The sequence below is a fragment of the Branchiostoma floridae genome, chromosome 12 (genome assembly GCF_000003815.2).
Source record: "Branchiostoma floridae strain S238N-H82 chromosome 12, Bfl_VNyyK, whole genome shotgun sequence".
NCBI classification, from domain to species: Eukaryota; Metazoa; Chordata; class Leptocardii; order Amphioxiformes; family Branchiostomatidae; genus Branchiostoma; species Branchiostoma floridae.
This window is the reverse complement of record NC_049990.1, coordinates 9,803,101-9,814,177: the sequence shown is the minus strand read 5'-3', so window position 1 is coordinate 9,814,177 and position 11,077 is coordinate 9,803,101. Positions and strand designations below refer to the sequence as shown.

General features: G+C 43.0%; 1 protein-coding gene across 1 annotated transcript in view; it reads right to left on the bottom strand.

The window, feature by feature from the left end:
- Positions 1–1,807: 1,807 nt before the first annotated feature.
- LOC118426955 (tyrosine-protein kinase HTK16-like) overlaps positions 1,808–11,077 on the bottom strand; it is a 12,126-nt gene continuing 2,856 nt past the window's right edge. The window contains exons 4-19 of the mRNA XM_035836586.1: positions 10,762–10,908; positions 10,394–10,540; positions 10,020–10,166; positions 9,658–9,890; positions 8,737–8,842; positions 7,608–7,675; positions 7,211–7,348; positions 6,597–6,793; positions 6,242–6,321; positions 5,575–5,690; positions 5,137–5,340; positions 4,513–4,659; positions 3,776–3,961; positions 3,334–3,425; positions 3,100–3,226; positions 1,808–2,749 (exon numbers count right to left, since the gene is read on the bottom strand). Of these exons, the coding sequence (XP_035692479.1) occupies positions 2,564–2,749; positions 3,100–3,226; positions 3,334–3,425; positions 3,776–3,961; positions 4,513–4,659; positions 5,137–5,340; positions 5,575–5,690; positions 6,242–6,321; positions 6,597–6,793; positions 7,211–7,348; positions 7,608–7,675; positions 8,737–8,842; positions 9,658–9,890; positions 10,020–10,166; positions 10,394–10,540; positions 10,762–10,908 (2,321 nt within the window). The 3' untranslated portion in view covers positions 1,808–2,563. The remainder of the gene's footprint in view (positions 2,750–3,099; positions 3,227–3,333; positions 3,426–3,775; positions 3,962–4,512; positions 4,660–5,136; positions 5,341–5,574; positions 5,691–6,241; positions 6,322–6,596; positions 6,794–7,210; positions 7,349–7,607; positions 7,676–8,736; positions 8,843–9,657; positions 9,891–10,019; positions 10,167–10,393; positions 10,541–10,761; positions 10,909–11,077) is intronic.

Below are 11,077 nucleotides of genomic sequence, written 5' to 3'. Positions count from 1 at the left end.
ATGTATGTTTTATGTTATTTTCACTACTAATGTCATCTCTGCATTTGGGGTTAATTTAACAAATGCAGTGTATAATAATTTCCATGTTCTTAACAAGAAATTTTATATCACCTTACTTCTTCATCTTGTTACCTACCCCAAAACTTGGTTTACCCTAGGGCAGAAGATTATGACACAGTGGGTGAGTCAGGGCTTTAAGAACAGATACAGGACATGGTTGTAGAGTATCCTTTTTATTCAACTTTGACAACAACAGGAATAGATAAAAGAGTAATAAAAGATGTCACATTGAAGTTGGTTTATTGGTTTGTTAATTGATTAGTGACTCGACTAAACGCATGTACAGATGTATCCTTCATGGAGTCCAATAGATAATTGATTCAAGCTTATCAAAAGTGATAAAATCCATGTACATTTGTAGTACACCAACACATTGCACAGTACCATAAGGCCACACCAATTTTGTTTGTTGTTTCTCGGTTTTCCCGACTCTATTTTTTCCGATTTGAAATAAAAAAAGAACTTTTCAAATTGATGTCCACATCTCGTGTTGACAAAATTTTTTTTCCGACCAACCGACCCAATTTTTTTCTGAAAAAATCCGAGAAACAACAAATAAAATTGGTGTGGCCTAACCATGAAAAATACTTGAATGATGCAACTCACAATATAGTGTTCCTGTCTCTTCATATATATTTCTTCATATATATATATATATATATATAATATATTTAGTATACTTTATCATAGACAAAATATTATCCATATATTTTACTTCCACAATATAACCCTGATCAGTCCATCTCCACTATGATATAAGGACTGTAGTAGACCTGCACTTGTTTACATTATCATACACCCTAAGGATAAAGGTAATGGTTTGCAAATACCTGAACTTCAAAATACATTTAATGGCAATATCACTTTTCATTATTTTACTTAAAAGTCCAGACATTAAAAAAAAATCCTGTATCCAAAATACTATCCTTTGGAAAGTGTTGCACTTATGTGTTTAGCTTCAAGAAATATGATAGGCTTGAAAAAAAAACAAGATTGAAAGTGAAGACCTGGGAAATTTTTTGCTCTTCTACTTTGAAGGGAAACAAGAAAAGGGAATCTAATAAGGATACTCAAATACCACGCACCAACACTTCTATAAAATGTTTTTCACAGTACCAGTTGGCAAGTATGAGGTTAGAGTAGATTGCAACACTGTTTACAAAGTATCTTTACACTTGGCAGTGTGAATTAAGCATGATATATTTATATTAACATAATATAATGTTTTCCTGCTTTTATTTGCAGGATGACCCTGTAGCTCAAGTGTTAGCTGAGCTCCTGGTTCCAATGGACCGATCCTGTAGCCCCGCCCCCTGTTTGGTCATGTTCTATTTCGAACACCTCCGTCAAAAACAGCGTCGGACAGAACTGGCCGCCGCCGCTGTTTAGCTGATAATAAGGACTGACTTTGGTTTAGCTCCTTTGACCCTGAAATCCTCTCAGACCAGGCCAAAAAAAATGCACTGACTTCTTTGTTGAAGGCTACATCCACTGGGTACAGTCATCTGAGGAGGGGGCTGATATAGTTGTGGTCCGGGCGTCATAATTTCATTCAAAGCAGAAGCGGGAGGCACCGCATATCTTTTACCTTGTTGGTGGGCAGAAGTGTCCGGTTTCTGACATACGGTCGATGCAGGTGAAAACCAGGGTACATCTATCTGTGACTGGGTTTCTACTGCGTTTGTTGCATGCATAACAGCTGCATGCATGCTCATGATAAAAGCGAAATCAAGAAGAAAGCTGGAGAGGGAGCTTGTACTACCCACCAAGTAATGGGACACTTACCACAAAGTCTGCCAGTGCAGAGTCCCGTGTCTTATACATACCCTGCACTACACGTGCATCCTGCCCACCAACAATGTAATTCTATGCAGCGGCTCTCGCTCCCACAATACCTATACTGGTGGGTGTAGTCTTCAGCATTTTTCTTTGGCCATTTCTGTCCAACTGGGGCTATTTTTGACGGAGGTGTTCGAAATAGAATAGGGGGTTCCACCTTGTTCTATTTGTTCGATATGACGTTCGATCAGGATCGGTCCATTACTTGGTAACCATGAGACCCTGGTCAAATCCTGAGAAGGGCATCTCAGTTGGCACTTTGGAAGAGATGTCTTTTGGAAGGGTTGTAAAATGGGTGTCCCCTGTTTGATCAAGAAGGTACCTCAAGCATTTTAAAGGGAAAGATCTATCAAACCTTCCCTGTAAAAATATCAGCCTCCTTCACCGGCTTCTCTTCCCCAACTCTCAGATTTTTAACCAGGAAGGTTCTGATGCCAGGAAAGGAATATATGCCGGGAAGCTTGTAGCCTACCTTTCCAGGCCACAGAACCTTCCCGCTTGAAAATCGCCAGTCCATCACAACCAACTACAATCCACCCCTCCCCCAACAACAACTTGTGCAAATGCCCACAGAGAGGCCTGTAAAGGAGGCTATAGAATATACCCTGCTACTAAAACAGCAGGTAAGCTTGCTGCCCTTTGTGCCACTAGGCACTACAAACTTCTATTTGTGTCTGATCTGGTGGGTGCCGTACTCGGGGTCTGCGCTGAAGATGGTGTTGAGCATCTGGAAGGTGGGGCGCTGGCTGGGCTCGTAGGACCAGCACCTCAGCATGATCTGATACACCTTCTCCGGACACTTGTCCGGCTTGGACAGGCGCTTCCCCTCTTCTTCTATAAACTGAATAACCTGCCAAGACAAAGATATGTACAATGGCATCAATGCCAATCGTAAAAATCAAATTAGTAGAATTGGTTTCTCAGTCCTATTCATTGATTTTCACTGATGAATTTCACGAGGAATTTGCTAGGTCTCCACACAACACTTTCTTGTTACGCCAAGCCAAGTCCTATCAAAAATCATGGCAATGCTTAAAGTTACAACTTCTGCAGTTAAATTGTAGGTGAACATGTAAAGGGTCCCTGTGTTTCGAATCACATTCTTGTAGTTTTACATCCAGGCAGAATATAACAAACTGAAGAATAGACCAAACTAGACCTAGCAGGAAATGCATTTCTCTGGGTAAACAATAAACTTACCTGAGCCCCAGTCATGTCACCATAAGGTTGCTGTCCATAAGAAAACATCTCCCATAATGTCACACCATAGCTCCACACATCGCTGGCGTGGGAGAAGGTCCCATAGTTGATAGACTCAGGAGCGTACCTGCACAACAAATAAAAGTGTGATTTCTAGGAGTTTCCATGCTGTTCTCTTGCTAAACATTTACTAGAAATGTCAGAGGACCAAGGAAATGAAGATAAAATGCCTACCATTTGACAGGCCACCTCCCGCCAGCTGAGGCCTTGTAGTAGTCACTCCCTGCTCCAACTGCTCGCGACAGGCCAAAATCACTGATTTTCAACTACAGAAAAGAAAAAGACTGATAGTTACAAATAGAAAATGTGTTTTACAAAGTTCACAAAATCTCTAGCATACTATATGCAGGTGTGTTACACAGGTAAAGAGGACAGGACTACAAATTGATAGTTGTTTCCTTTGCTGTTTTCTGCTATGTGTTAATTTCACACATTTTCATTCTTTGAATGCAAGGCAACTTTGGGCTGTATACCACTCTTGTGTTCCAAACTGGTTCTATCATCAATCATTGCAATTAGACATCATAAATACTTACACAACACTAATTCTAACTGTACTGTATATGCAAGTGGCATTAATTGGTAGCCCCGTGAAAGCAAGAAAGTTTTATCTTACCTGATCTTTACAGGCCAACAAGATATTTCGTGCTGCCAGATCCCGATGGACAAATCTCTTCTCTTCGAGGTACATCATACCGCTGGCTATCTGAGCTGACCAGAGCTTCAAGTCAGGCAGGGACACTTTCTGTGGGTAGTCCAGGAGATAGTCCAGCACAGAGCCCATGGACACCAACTCTTGCACCTGAAATAGGGAACAACAGTGACTACTGGATGGTGTTCAGCACCAAGGACAGGCATGTGTGTGCAGATTGTGTTCAGCACCAAGGAAGGCATGTGTTTGTGCATATGGTGTTCAGGGCTAAGGACAGGTGTGTGTGTTTGGTTTGGGGGAAGTCTTCAGCACTAAGTACAGGTTTGTGTGTAGAGTGTTCAGCACCAAGGACAGGTCTACTTGCCTATGTACGGATGGTGTTGAGTGACAGGTGTCTATCTGTGTATGGATGGTGTTTGGCAACAGGGTTATGTATGTTATTGTGTGGATGGTGTTCTGTACCGAGGCCAGGTCTACTTGCCTATGTATTGCTGGTGTTCAGGGAAAGGTGTATTTGCCTATTACTGTAGAGTGTTCAGCACTAGGGACAGGTCTGCTTTTTCTGTCTGTGGATGGTGGTCAGCAACAGGGACAGTTGTGTTTGCCTGTGTGGATGCTGTTCAACAATAGGGACAAGTGTGTTAGTGTGTGGATGGATTGCAGTACCAAGGACATGTCTATTTAACCTTTTTTTAACGTACCATCATCATAGGTGGCCCCAGACACACTCCTATGAGCTGTACGATGCAGAAGTGGTCCAATCCCATCATGACCCTGGCCTCCCGGAGAAACTCCTGCTCACCATGCTGGATGTGTTCTCCTCGCAGAGTCTTCAGGGCCACTGGAACCTGACATGGCAAGACAACACAACTGACTCATAAAGGTAAACTGTAGTGGCAATTCTGTTGCAGACTGCATGGGGGCAACACTGCACAGCACTACATGCCTTAGGACATCATTGGGCACAAAATCATATTCAGTTGCTTGAGTAACTGCTTTTTTGGCATATCTTATTACCTTCATCAACATAGTTCACAACTAGGTAGACTGAGGTGGTTTCAATGATCACACATTGCTTAATACATATAGATCAATTTCATAACATTCTGCAACCTGTTTTGGGAACAGAAAGCAATAAACAAAATTGTATTTCCAAAACTGTCATTTCATTTTCATACCTGCCTACCTGCCTTGGAAACCAAGGCAGTTTTAAACCAGCCATAGTAACATTTGTACCTTCCCCCAGTGAGAACAAGTATGTATACCCATAAGCACATAGTAACTGTTTAACTATCCTTGAACACACACACATGCTGTAACATTACCTCCCTCCCATCAGGACTGGTCCATACTCCCATCAGTACGGAGCCAAACTCCCCCTGCCCCAGCTCGCGGCCCAGCTGGAGCGATTCCCTGGGGATGAGCTTCTGCGCCTTGTCTGGCCCGTCCTCCACCCGAATCATGGGCGGGCGCTGCGGTTTGGGCTGCAGGGGCGGTGGAGAGGGCTCGCTTGGAATCGGCACCGGCTTCTGTCATGGAGGCACACATACTGGCATAAATTTCATTTCATCCCAATACAAATCTTGCATTTGAGATACTTTATGGTGATTCTAGTAAAGTACCGGTAAGTCACATTCAGTGTACCATTTTTGTTGAGACAGCAAGCTGAACCTTGCACCACACATCCACAATAAAGTGCACAATTTCATAAACTTGTTGTGGATAATTCAATACAAAGCGTATAAGAACAGTTCCAATCTGACCTTTTTGGGCTGCAGTTCCCTGCGTGGGCCAGGAGGGGGCGGTGCTTCCTGTTGTGGCGCCTCCTCGTCTACACTGCAGCCGGTCATCATCTTCAGGTCAATGTGACTGTCCACATCTGGAGGTCAACATCAGTGTGTTAAACTGTATCCTACAATGTTTTTCATTGTAAAGCAATTTTTACCACTTCTCAACTATGTCTCCCATTAAATTAAGTATCATTTCACATTGTAGCTTTATATCTTTCCTATGTTTTGTATCTTAACACTAGTTGTATGTTTCCTCTTACCCAGTCAAGGTTTTTAAAGCAATGTCTCCTAATCCAATAAATGCCATGTCTCCTCAATCAGTCCAGTTTCCATGAATTGTATATTCTCCTACATTGTGGGAACCTTGCCTGTGGCCTTTATACCTTGAAGAGTCTCTACTAAACCTGAGGTTTCCACCTTTGTGGGCATGGCCTCTAATCAACAGTCAACTGATAAGAGAGTCACCTATAGTAAATGTTTCTTTTAGTGAAAGCTGATTCTCTGGTTGGCTGACAGCTGGTTAGAGGCCATGCCAACAGAAGTTAAAACCTCTGCCCGGTTTAGCAGAGTCTCCCCAAGGTATATTTTATACTAGGCAGAAGGAAGGACTCACAAATGATTGTAAAGCCATGTCTCTTACCTGACCCAGCAGGCTGGCTGGAGGGCCACTTGACAGGTTTAGGAGGCAGGGGACCAGGTGGGGGCATGTCCGGCTCACCACTGAAACATAACGTCATCAAATCAGCCATCACAGACTTTGCCAACATACTGTACATGTGGATTTATCATTTTGATAGGAACTCAATCTCGCATTAAAATGAACTTTTATGTGACATTTTCAGTTCAAGACTGAATTTTTGTAGTACTGTGTGTGATATAGTGTCACAGTAGTGTTTTAAATAGCAAATGCATATTTGCTGCATCATGAACTTGCAACCTCAGGTAAGTAAGAGATTCAGAACTGCAGGTGAGTAATGGACAGACAGATTGCCTACATGGACCATCGCCTGGTGTAGTCACTGTCCCTCCTGGCCACCGGTGGGTGGTGTGGGCCCGGGTCCAGCACGTCCTGCACAGAGATGGGCGTGACCAGCTTCCCTGGCAGGCCGTCCGCACGACCTTTGTAGTACTCTACAAGGTGTTCTAAAGAATCCAGCAGTGGGCCATCATCTATGTAGTACCATTGGTTGTCCTGGAGAATCAGTCAGGTACATATATTCTTACTGAAGAAACTATTATATACATTTTTGTACATGCATATTTGATGATTTCATACATAAGGGCACCACTTTATACACTACATAAGGTCATAGAACAGTTGTACAGTTCTTCTACTGCATGCAAGGTTCTCATATCTGGAAGGCAAATTCCAGCTCCTTTACTTTTATTTTGTGCATGAAAGGTGATATAACCCTGCTGTGTTACAGACTGTTTATAAGGAAAGGTAAAACCATTGCTGAACAGCCCTAATTAATAATACTGGGAGTGTTAATTCGGACAAAACCCAATGGCAGCCTTGCAGATGTTTAAACGATTCTGTATTTTTGACTACACAAGCAGAATGATTTGTAGATCTGTAAACTATACAAAAACAAGCGCACACACCAACCTTCTGCTTGATTTCAAAGTTGTAGGTTGTTTTACATGCGGACATTGTCAGCACATATGCCCCTGCAATCTTCTTACTGACCCGCACCAGGAAACACCCATCCTTGTTGCTGAACTTCTTCAAAGCCTCAGTAGCTGCCTGTTAACAATAACTCCAAAACTTAATAAAGTACTAGTAGACACACCAAATATAGAATCCTGTCAGTGAGCCCTAAACTCAACAACATCATTTTGTATTACTACAGTAATCTTTGTGAAAAAGAAATAATTCCTTGAAAGTGGAGTGCTTATTGGCCTACTCTTATCACATTGTGTGCTATTCAGCTGCAGGTTGAAAGGAAGATGCTAGGGGGTTATCATTTTTATCAAGGTGACTGAACAAGGTTCTACCTACATACCTTTCTGTCCATGTCTGAGTGCAGCCATTCCTTGGTTGATGTCATAGGTAAGAGGGGCTTGAAACTCTCTGTCAAGACAGAATAAGAAGACTTTTAGTTTTTCATCACTCTAAATTACACGTATTGTACAGAGTGACTGAATGTATGAAGAGGATAAGGGTTGGCAAAACTATCAACACATATGGAGGGGAAGAGATATAAGGAACATGTGTGAAGGGGGTAGTTGTGAATGTATAGGTGAATAAGCAGTAACATCAAGTGTGGTGGAAAGGATTTAACTGAGACTAGATCAAATATTAGGGAGGACACAGTAAGCACTGATAAGACTTGGAAAATGGTGAGAGTAGTGCAAAGGATTAGCATCTGATTCACAAGTTTTGTGAAGAAGGAGAAAAGGTAAGCAGAAGTGTGGAGTGAAAATAAAGTCCAGTCCTACCTGTTATTACTTAGACTGCTTGATGTCCTGTCAGAAGTAGAGGAAGAAGGGAAGGGAAGGTACAAGACTTTGTGTACATTCTACAGGAAACATTCACACATTCAACATACAACAAAGAAGCCAAAAAAGCAATAGAAACCAGACATACTTGTCAACGTGTAAGGGCAAAGGAGTGAAAACGTCAAGTACCTGAAATATTCAATGAGCTGATTGGGTAAAACAGGTGTTCAAACTGTTAACATATCACACATTTCATTAAGCCGTAGATTTTATGAATGCAGTGTATAGAATAAACCAAATTCTTGATTACATTTCTGCCAATGGTTGGTTCTTCAATAAACAGACACTTGAGCAACATCTTATGATGAAACATTGAATGTATATCATTGCGCCATTATCTTTATGGCTGATTCCATTAAAATAAAGTGAATTTACTGATGTAGTTACAATGTGGCAAGATATCCCGACTACAATGTTTTACACAGTGTCCGTCATTACAAACGGTGGAAATCACGCTGTGGATGACTGACAAAATAGAACAATTGACAATGCCATCATCTTGACAGATAAAATTGGCATGTCTGATGAAAAAAAAATCAGGAAAAATCACATCAGGTGAGCATGGGTTTGCCAAGGTGATGGAACAAAATCCTAGAGAGAAACTCTGATGTATTTATTGTCTATACTGCTTACCCAATATCTCCACCACCTCAGCATGGCCATAGCGCCTGGCCAGATCCACCGGTGTCTCGTTGTTATGGTTACGGGGATGACAGGGCGCATTCAACTGGAGGAGAAGCTTAAAACACAGGCAAAATGATGTAGTAAAGGATGACACCTGTTAACACACTCTGTGCTCCATAACAAATCAGCTATCTCTAGTCAGACATCAATGTTGAAGTTCAATCTACAATCTTCCCTGAAGTTGGTATTCTTTTGAATTTAGGCTTTCAGTTATGTAAAACTAAAATCACTCTGACTTTCCCCACCTATGACTTTGTGACTTAATAAAGATTGCTTTGCCTGTGACAGGAAGCAACATAAAGCCTTCAAAAACATATTCATTATGATTTGCTAAGTCATGTCTCAACCATACTTTTCATAGGCTTTCTTGTTTTCTTACTGAAAGATAAAAACACTCTTTTCATGTAATAAAAGGACAATTGAAAGGTACTCCCAAAGCCTTTTTAAGGCTGTAGTGGCAGTGGGTTGATATTGAGTCGGACACAGTATTGGAAGGTGGAGCCCGTCCAACAACTTCCACCACCTTTACCTCCCAAACCAAAGTCAGGTACCCAATTCTATACCTGGGTGGAATGAGGAAAGTCATTAAAAGTGCCTTTCACAAGGTTACAAGAGTTTTATTTGGGCCTGCTAAAATCATTTTATTAGTGTGCATGAGCCGTGACCTGTGACCTCACATGACTCCAATCCATCTTCTGTGTAGCACTGCCGAAAGGCGTAGATTTATGCTCCTCCAAGCCCATTCAAGTCTCCTTGCCGTATTGTGAGAATGCAGATGATTTTGATGGCATATCAGAGGATTCGAACCCAGGACCAATTGGTTCTGGGCCAAACAGCCTAACTGTCACACCAACCTGACACCTCTCTTACCTTGACACATTCCACATGCCCCCTTGCGGCGGCCTCGTGCAGGGGGACGTACCCCGTGGTGGTGCACTGGTCCTGTGGCTCAGCCCCGGCCTGCTGGATCAGGATCCGACAGGTGTTGGTCCTGTTACCCGCACACGCCAGCTGAAATAAAGTCATGATAACACCTGTCAGCACAAACATGGACTGAGGATCAGGATCCGACAGGTGTTGGTCCTGTTCCCTGCACACGCAAGCTGGAATAAAGTCATGATAACTCCTGTTAGCATACACATGGACTGAGGATCAGGATCCGACAGGTGTTGGTCCTGTTCCCTGCACACGCCAGCTGCAATAAAGTCATGATAACTCCTGTCAGCAAACACATGGACTGAGGATCAGGATCCGACAGGTGTTGGTCCTGTTCCCTGCACACGCCAGCTGCAATAAAGTCATGATAACTCCTGTCAGCAAACACATGGACTGAGGATCAGGATCCGACAGGTGTTGGTCCTGTTCCCTGCACACGCCAGCTGCAATAAAGTCATGATAACTCCTGTCAGCAAACACATGGACTGAGGATCAGGATCCGACAGGTGTTGGTCCTGTTCCCTGCACACGCCAGCTGAAATTAAGTCATAATAACTCCTGTCAGCAAACACATGGACTGAGGATCAGGATTAGGATCCGACAGGTGTTGGTCCTGTTACCTGCACACGCCAGCTGGAATAAAGTCGTAATAACACCTGTCAGCACAAACATGGATTGAGGATCAGGATCCGACAGGTGTTGGTCCTGTTCCCTGCAAACGCCAGCTGCAATAAAGTCATGATAACTCCTGTCAGCAAACACATGGACTGAGGATCAGGATCCGACAGGTGTTGGTCCTGTTCCCTGCACACACCAGCTGGAAAAAAGTCATGATAACTCTTGTCAGTAACCACATGGACTGAGGATCAGGATCCGACAGGTGTTGGTCCTGTTCCCTGCACACGCCAGCTGGAAAAAAGTCATGATAACTCCTGTTAGCACACACATGGACTGAGGATCAGGATCCGACAGGTGTTGGTCCTGTTCCCTGCACACACCAGCTGGAAAAAAGTCATGATAACTCCTGTTAGCACACACATGGACTGAGGATCAGGATCCGACAGGTGTTGGTCCTGTTCCCTGCACACGCAAGCTGGAATAAAGTCATGATAACTCCTGTCAGCAAACACATGGACTGAGGATCAGGATCCGACAGGTGTTGGTCCTGTTCCCTGCACACGCTAGCTGGAAAAAAGTCATGATAACTCCTGTTAGCACACACATGGACTGAGGATCAGGATCCGACAGGTGTTGGTCCTGTTCCCCGCACAAGCCAGCTGAAATAAAGTCATGATAATTCCTGTCAGCACACACATGGACTGAGGATCAGGATCCGACAGGTGTTGGTCCTGTT